The sequence below is a fragment of the Oncorhynchus gorbuscha genome, linkage group LG13 (assembly GCF_021184085.1).
Source record: "Oncorhynchus gorbuscha isolate QuinsamMale2020 ecotype Even-year linkage group LG13, OgorEven_v1.0, whole genome shotgun sequence".
Taxonomy (NCBI): Eukaryota; Metazoa; Chordata; class Actinopteri; order Salmoniformes; family Salmonidae; genus Oncorhynchus; species Oncorhynchus gorbuscha.
The window spans coordinates 23910057-23918898 of record NC_060185.1 but is presented as its reverse complement, the minus strand read 5'-3'; the positions used below and the strand labels follow the sequence as shown (position 1 = coordinate 23918898).

Below are 8842 nucleotides of genomic sequence, written 5' to 3'. Positions count from 1 at the left end.
AGTACAGTCATCAGGGATGTGCAGTGTTCTTGGGGACACTTATACTACAGTACAATCAAGGCTCAAGTCCAGCTTTTATTTATTGTGTTAGATCAAAAGAAATCTCTGGTGCTCTGTAAACATGACCCTAACCTTAACCCTCTGCGTTATAGAGGATGCCGGAGTTATAGAGGATACTTGGGACAGTTAACTGGAGTCCCAGTGATTTCTGCTCCCAACTAGATGAATTCCATTATGAGGAGTAACTAAGAGCCAGTAACATTTAGAAGCTAACATTTGTGATTCCCTCCATATATTGTTCCCACCACATTTGTGATCAATACTATTCTCTAGGTATGTTGGTTTGGAATGAAGTAGAAGTCTGTTTGATGGGTCAATCCCATGAAGAAGAATTTATATACTTTTTACATGATTAGATTAGTTGTTTTCATCATATGGTGGTCATACATGTAATTTGACTAAACCACATCCACATTTTCACACAGGTATAAAATTGTAATATCTCAAACTGGAGCCGTATCTAGCAGAGGAGACTACTGGGAGGAGCTATAGGAGGACCGGCTCTTGGCATTTATGGAATGGAGTCAAACGTGGTTTCCATTTGTTTGATGTGTTTAAAACCGTTTCATTTATACCATTTCAGCCATGACATTGAACCTGTCCTCCTATAGCTCCTCCCACCAGCCTCCTCTGAATTCTATAGTTTACGTTCTCTATTACTCTTTAACCTCTGTCATTTTATCATGTCATACTGCTCGTAAATTTTACATTTACATTTAAGTCATTTAGCAGACGCTCTTATCCAGAGCGACTTACAAATTGGTGCATTCACCTCATGACATCCAGTGGAACAGTCACTTTACAATAGTGCATCTAAAACTTAAGGGGGGGGGTGAGAGGGATTACTTATCCTATCCTAGGTATTCCTTAAAGAGGTGGGGTTTCAGGTGTCTCCGGAAGGTGGTGATTGATAATCTTGTTTTTCCGACCATTGTTGTATATCTTTAATAATTGTATTTTTAAAGAGAAACTCTTGATAATATTGACAGTACTGACTAGTCTCCCTGTGGCACTCTGTCACGGTGAAGAAAAATGAAATCTTAATAAAGAAATCCATTCAGACCTGTTAATAAGTCTAACTCTTGTGTTGGATGTCTCCTGTCTGCAATACAGTAACAGTCAGAAAAGACATAAAGCTGGGTTTTACTAAGTGGATTTTATTTTATTCAAGGATGATATCACAACATACATGACTGCCTACATTATCGCCTTTAAGCATATTTATCTTATCACTTCCTCAAACATCAATAGTATTAAATAAATATACCTTGGCTGTATTGGACATGTCAGGTAATGCTGTGGTTCCTTCCTTACCTCTTGGGTGTGAATAGGTAAAAGGCCCATCTACCTGCTGATAGTGAGAGGTCTCTTCATGCCTGGGCTCAGTATAACCACACAAAGGCTTATACTACAAAGAAAGATCAATGATTTAGCCAGCTAACTTGCCAAAATATTCAGAAATAACTTGTATTTTTATAAGATACGCATGAAATTGGCATGGTCTAATTGACTCAACCAAAAACACATATCAAAGTTTAGGTTTCAATAGTTATTTCTGGTTGTTAATCAACGTTAGCTGGCTAACTCTGATCCTGCTTTGTAGTGTATCCCTCTGGTGTTTGCCCTCCTGCTGTTGTCGTCATTTTGTTAATGTACACCATGCATTTAATCAGTTTATATAGACAACTTCATAAGGTTGTAATACTAAAGAAGCACTTTGGGTAAATTAGTTTGAACACGAGCAGAGTAAACCAACCAACCAACCACGTGTTAGGCTGGGCCCATAGCAACAGGCTGTGATGTGATTTGTAGATGAATAAGGAAGTGACTTTGGTCACATCAGATTCCCATCTGATTGACAGCTTTCATTGAGTCACTGTGTGAAGTGGTAGAAAAGCAACATACTGTGTTTGTTGGGTTAAATGTATAAATAACTGAAAAGTGCTTTCCCTATCAGCAGCTCAAAGGCAACAAGATAAAGAACCCTTTTCAGGGAACCCTAAATCAGCATCATCACCATCAAACACTGTTCTGTTTTAGTCCTCAGTGCTGGAGTTGAGCTTAAAAATATAAAGTGTTTTAAGCCATGTAGAGGTTACATATGAAATGTGCTCTTGTTCAATAAATATCTAAATTGTTAAAGTAGTCCAAATCAAATAGGATGCCTCCTCTCTCCTCCCCCCCTGACAGGTATGTGTAGACTGTTAGCTTTGCTGAACTGGGTCACAGAATATTGTGATACAGTACACTGGTTCCAGTGTATATATAGTACTGGTGGGTGGGGGGGATGGTAGTGGTCTTAGTGGGGCTGGAAGGTCTTGGCCAGATCCTCCATCACACTCATGAACTTCTGCTGCTCCAACTGGGAACTGTGGGTCCAGGCCAGGGGCAGGTGGGCCGACACCATCCTCCGATCTGACACACACAATACAATCTGTTTTACAACCTGGTTGGTTAAAAGATAAGCATTTACTATTCACGTTGTGATTGATCCATCCTATAGTTGTGTCAATGAAGTTATCTAGAAAATACAGTTAAAAAAAACAATGTAGGCCTAGCTGTTGTCCCCTGATATGTATTGTGTAAATGCAGGCGCAGCTATGAGAGGGGGTGTCTGTGTTAGTGACTCTATTGAAGTCATTCTTTGCTATCCCGCTGTGCTGGGGAAGGTTACTGGGGTCGCCACAATGGAGGAAGAGGGCGTGTGTCGGGGGGGGTTCCACTGTACTCTGGCAGTATCTGGTACCAAGAGCTCCAGCTGCAGTGGACCAACGCCAGAAACCCAACCCAACCCACCCCCGCTATCCCCAACCTCCAGTATTCTCATGCCCCCAGTCAAACCCACACAGACAAACACTTCATTCAGACAGCACTCATCTTCTTTCTCTCTCCTTTCCCTCTCTCTAAAGCCCTCCCATATGCTCCAAATATCCTCTTTCCCTCTCTCTATTCTTCTCTTTCCCTCTCCTTCTGTCTCTCTCTTCTCCAATTCTGACTGAGGTCCACTGTACCCGAGAAGCCTGGCTGTTTTAAAGAGCTCTTGTTTTCTCCAGAAGCACAGATTGAGAACGAGTTGTGAGGAGAGAGAGTGCGTGCGTGGATCTGACACTTAACCCATGACACTCTACACTAGACCTCACTTTGCTGTCTTACTGTAGTTTTGTCTCTCTCTTCTGGTCATGACCTCTGATACTTTACCACAAAACACATTAAATCGTTCTCTGTAATTGGCAAACAAACGGGGACAATCCCATGCTTCAGACCATGCTTTACTTTTGTTTGTGATACTTTGTTTAATGGAGAAGTGTCTTTTACTGCCTACCCTGGAAGAAGCTTCCGCTGGGCTTGGTGGCGGCGGCCTCTGAGATGGCCAACCACACCACGGTGTCAGCTCCCTGCTCCGGGGTCCTCAGGCTGTCCTTCATAGACTGGTGGAAGTCAGGCATGGCATTGGCCACCGCTACAACTCCAGAGAGAGACTCATCAGTAACACATTTTATTTTAATAAACAATTGTTGATCAGAATGTATTACATTTTAAAACTATTAGATTTGTATTAAAACGGCATCGGATATCTATATTGAAATTGTAAATCTCAATAGTAAATGTCAATCTCCAAATGTGGATATGTGTTTACAATGTTGTCATACTTGGAACCGAAGCTGTTTGCTGCTGGTAGTTGTGTAGCTGTGGTGTATTGATACAGTACCTGGTGTGTCCACCCAGCCAGGATGCATCACTGAGAAGTGGATGTTGCTATGGGTTTGGGCCCACTGCTCTGTCATCACCACCTGTTGCCTCTGAAACACACACCAGTAGCTGGGATCAGTTCAAACACAAATCTCAAATGTAACATTTCTGACCAAATAAAATCAGCCCTAGATGATGTGACAAGCACAGACCAGCAAGAGACCACCACATCATGCATTTACTATAATTGTCTCCAACCTTGTATGGATGTCTGTGTACCCCTGCTCCCCTCACCTGGTGCCGTGTGCCCCTGCTCCCCTCACCTGGTGCCTTGTGCCCCTGCTCCCCTCACCTGGCGTCGTGTGCCCCTGCTCCCCTCACCTGGTGCCGTGTGCCCCTGCTCCCCTCACCTGGTGCCGTGTGCCCCTGCTCCCCTCACCTGGCGCCGTGTGCCCCTGCTCCCCTCACCTGGTGCCGTGTGCCCCTGCTCCCCTCACCTGGTGCCTTGTGCCCCTGCTCCCCTCACCTGGCGTTGTGTGCCCCTGCTCCCCTCACCTGGCGCCGTGTGCCCCTGCTCCCCTCACCTGGTGCCGTGTGCCCGTGCTCCCCTCACCTGGTGCTGTGTGCCCGTGCTCCCCTCACCTGGTGCTGTGTGCCCCTGCTCCCCTCACCTGGCGCCGTGTGCCCCTGCTCCCCTCACCTGGTGCCGTGTGCCCGTGCTCCCCTCACCTGGTGCTGTGTGCCCCTGCTCCCCTCACCTGGTGCCGTGTGCCCGTGCTCCCCTCACCTGGCGCCGTGTGCCCCTGCTCCCCTCACCTGGCGCCGTGTGCCCCTGCTCCCCTCACCTGGCGCCGTGTGCCCCTGCTCCCCTCACCTGGTGCCGTGTGCCCATGCTCCCCTCACCTGGTGCTGTGTGCCCCTGCTCCCCTCACCTTGTGCTGTGCGTAGACCATGGTCCCGTCATAGCGGCCTATTTCTGTTTGCAGGTTCCCTGTCCTCAGCTTCTGGACCAGCATCCCTCCAGATGAAACTGTGATCTGAGGAGGGAGGGGAGACAGGAAACATTAAATAATCATAAACAGGAAGCACACTGAAGTATTATTCGTTTTTTGTCAAATTACATCTATGAGAAAAACTGCCAGTGGGTTTCAAACTCACCACTCTGGGCTCTGCACTCTTCTCCAGTAAGGGAATCAGTCCCCTGGTCAGGATATACACACCTAGAGATGGAGAGAGATGTGTTTCTTTCAAGGGGTTTTGAACGGAAGTGGTTATGAGCCTGAAGTATTCACATTAACCTCTGTCATTGACTCACCCATGACATTACTGGCAAAGCTCTTCTCCAGCCCCTCAGCGTTCACATCCCTCTCACTCATGATGCAGCCTGCATTATTTATCTGTCCACGTCAATCAGTCAATCAATAATCCTACATTATGAATGCTGTACACATGTAAAGCTATATAAAACATGGGAAGAACTCTGTGTACAATTATAGAAAGAGAGAGAATGATAAAAGGCAGGGTGATGACTAGAGGTAGAAATATATGTTACATGGTTATCAGTTTAATTCAAACGTGTTCAGCACTCACCAGTAAATTCAAGGCTTTGTACTTCCTCTTGAAGGCCTCTGCAAATTCCCAAACCTTCCGTGTCTCTGATAGGTCCAGAATGTGGACATATATTTCCTGAAATTATATGATTATTACACTAGTTGCAGGGGTACAAAGCACAAGGTGAGGGGAGCAGGGGCACATTACATGATGATTACACCCCCCCCACACACACACATTTTGAGGGTAAGAGAGAGGCCCAAACTCACTCACTTTATTTCCTGACTCCTTGACAATGTCAGCCCTGGCCTCCTCTGCTTTGTCCTTGTTCCTGCACACCATGTGGACTGTACCACCTGGAAAGGGGATGGGGGATAACAGTAGAGCAAGAGTGGCTGCACCAGGAGTGTATTCAGTGCGGTGAAATGTGATGATGCTCTTCCTCCAAAGACACACATGTACTCACTAACTCACACTTACACACACACTCGCTCTCTCTCCTCTACAGACACACACACACACTCTCTCCTCTACAGACGCACACCGTACCTCTCTTGGCGATGGCCATGGCTGTAGCTCTCCCTATGCCACTGTTGGCTCCAGTGACCATGAAGACCCTGCCTGCCATGGACACCTCCAGGTCCTTTTCCACAAAGTGCTTGGCTGCAGACAGGAACGCACTCCTGCAACACACACAGATAGACAGACAACAGTCAGGTGGAGGCTATCCATCCACTGCTCCATTCCACAGGGTGGTAGAGGGTGACAATAAACCCCTTTCCAGTTGAAATAATTCGTTGAATGATTGATCAAAAACAGATTAAAAGAAAGTAGGTCAGTGCCAGTGCACATAGATGTCCTGGGGTCAGATATAGTCAGAGTGAGGAGACAGCATCTAAAATGGAACCAATTCAAAACAGTTCAGATATTCAGTGAGCAGGACAAAGGTCTAACAAAGGGAAAGACTGTCACATCATCTCTTAGGTAATGTGAGAAGGAGAGGGGAGGCGGTTCTGAGGCCACCGCTGGTGACAGCTACAGCGGCCTGTGTGCCACGTCAAGGGGTTCAATGGCAGCCATTGTTCCCAATGGGGGATGAAGGGAGTAAGGCAGCGCCGTACTTGGGGATTGTTTTGGGCTAAACGCACGCTCTGTTTGGTGGTGTCCTGCAGTGTAAACACTAGCGGAGTCAAGGGTCAGGGCGGGTAAAGAGACTGGTCTCTGCAAGAAAACACAACATTGAACAAAGGAAGTGGGGAATAAATGACAAAGGCACCTCTTCAGTTGGATTTAATTGCTTTGTTGTTCAGAATGAGGAAGGGCAGTGTGTGATCCGATGCTATTTGAAAACCATTTATCAATAGTTCCACATGATGGCATTGACTTGAGCTGGTGGATATCCAAATAAGATTGCAAACCTTTGTAGTTAGAATTAATGACCCAATTGTTTAGTAATATGATGGCAAAAGGTCAACGGTTCTTTAACAGTTTTGTCCATTTAGTGGTTTTGACACAACACAGCAGTAATGGCCCAGGCCCTATTTTACAGATCTTGGATCGGTTTTTGCTATCCTAATGCAATACTTAATCATTGAGGGTAAAATAACTCAAATGACAGTGGTAAGCAATACAGACATGAATACATATGTATTGTACATACACGTTACAGGTCACTGATTGAGGCATTCAAAGCAAAATGACAGGATTAATCAAGACAGGGATGGAACACTGCTTAACCAGTATTCTCCATCTGTTTAATTGGTTGATGTTTCTTTTTACCAGTGAACATCTAGAATCTACCTGAATCACTGTGATGTTCACAGAATGTTCACTGTGATCAATTTAATAATATCTGCCAAATGATGTACACACATGCACAGAGAGAGAGAGAATGAAAGAGAGAAAATATACACATTGTTCTGGAATAGAACATATTTATTTTTGAACATTCAGTTTTATACATTTTATCGATTTAGTTTGTAACTTGTGACATTTGTAGCCAGGGATTTGATTCCATGAAATATCTAAATCAACTATAACACATGTGTGCGTATGTGCCCAACAGATAGGAGACCAGTGATCAATTGCCTACTGTTCTCCAGAGTAAATATATAAGCATCAATGTGATGATGCTGCTGCTGCTGCTGCTGCTGCTGCTGATGATGATGATGATGATGATGATGATGATGATGATGACAGAAACACCATAGCGGAGAAAATCTTACCTGGTGAATTCAGTCATTCCTTTCAGAAACCACGCGGAGTTGCGGTAAAGAGACATCGTTGTATTACCCATGGAGTCCTCTCGTCCCGTCGTCCGTTAGTGCACTCTCTCCTCCGGTTTTAACTTGGACCAAACCCACGTGTGTGAATTTACATTGGATGACACCTTCCGCCACCCAGCGGCGAGTTGGGATCAACAGCTGAAGCACAATCAAACTCGGTGTCAACTGGTGTCAGCTCGACACTGTCCATGATGTCTATTGGCTTGAATTCATGTTAAAAAACAATCCTACTGAATCTCCAATAGGTTTCCATGGCAAATTCAGGAGTTGCATGCACAGCATTTCAAATTCAATTTCAACGACCGCATATTTCAGTAACAGAAGAAAATTACATGCCTACTGTTCTGCCTACTGTTCTCCAGGGAACTGAGACTAATTGTCGGTTTTTATAGGCCTTTAGGCTACAATAGAAAAATCCAAAACAACACGCAATATGTCTGTCGCTGGAAATGAAATAATAGACGCACATAACTTGGCTTCTTGACAAACAGGATAATATCTATATTTGATCATAAACCAGTTAGTAAAGTACTACAATGCACCTTGCCCAGGAACCTCCTGTGAAAGGTGTGAACCAATTCCGAACAAGCAAAGCAGAAAACGGGGCGCGGCACAGTCAAGACTAGAGAAGGTATGGTTTGGCAATTTAACCCACAGCATTGTTTGAATTTGACGTTGCCAGTCCCTATGTACCGCTTTTACGCAAGAATGTAGTTAACATATTTTCCCTCAACTGTTGGCCTTACTCTCACATTGCAGCTTCACGATGGTGAGTAAAATGTCTGCTTTTGGTTCCATGTTTTGACATTTTACAGGGAAAGTACATTCTCTCTATCGAACATGCACCTGTCCAAAAGGTGAGTAGCCTACAGTAACGGTGTTGTCAATGCCACACCCAGTTGATTTGGCAGGTTGTCTCCACCTGTTTGCCCGGACACTACAGTAGCTTAAAGAAGCGTTGCTGGCTGGCACCACTGAAACCACCTCTCCCACTTGAACAATTGTGCCGTCTGTCTTGCATAAGAAGCTGTTTATCGATGGGTTGTTGCACAATGTGTTGTTTTCATACTAGAACGTTTCGAAAGTCATGTGTAAGTTATATTTTTGCTAAAACTGCCCATTTTATTAGGCTGATTTTTGAAATATCGTTTTTGTCTTGCACAACAACGTGGGTGGGTATACTTTGGACGTTCCAACAGGAATCTGTTCCAAAAACTTCGTAAATAAAAAGGTTGCCAACAAACGACACATACAAA

At 44.7% G+C, this 8842-nt stretch overlaps 1 protein-coding gene across 1 annotated transcript; it reads right to left on the bottom strand.

Moving 5' to 3' along the window:
* Positions 1-1201: 1201 nt before the first annotated feature.
* dhrs12la (dehydrogenase/reductase 12-like a) lies at positions 1202-7684 on the bottom strand. The gene is made up of 10 exons (XM_046293857.1): positions 7527-7684; positions 5851-5984; positions 5575-5657; positions 5341-5436; positions 5066-5147; positions 4909-4970; positions 4683-4787; positions 3770-3860; positions 3383-3520; positions 1202-2475 (listed from the first exon to the last, which is right to left on the bottom strand). The coding sequence occupies exons 1-10, from the start codon at positions 7595-7597 to the stop codon at positions 2360-2362; spliced, it is 978 nt and encodes a 325-aa protein (XP_046149813.1). The 5' UTR covers positions 7598-7684; the 3' UTR covers positions 1202-2359.
* Positions 7685-8842: the final 1158 nt, after the last annotated feature.

Excerpts from the sequence above, each read along its gene's own strand:
- dhrs12la (XM_046293857.1), bottom strand. The coding sequence starts at position 7,597 with ATGGGTAATACAACGATGTCTCTTTACCGCAACTCCGCGTGGTTTCTG. Across the intron at positions 5,148-5,340 it reads ACAAAGCCTTGAATTTACTG|ATAAATAATGCAGGCTGCAT; the intron begins GTGAGTGCTGAA and ends TGACGTGGACAG. Across the intron at positions 4,788-4,908 it reads AGAGTGCAGAGCCCAGAGTG|ATCACAGTTTCATCTGGAGG; the intron begins GTGAGTTTGAAA and ends CTCCCTCCTCAG.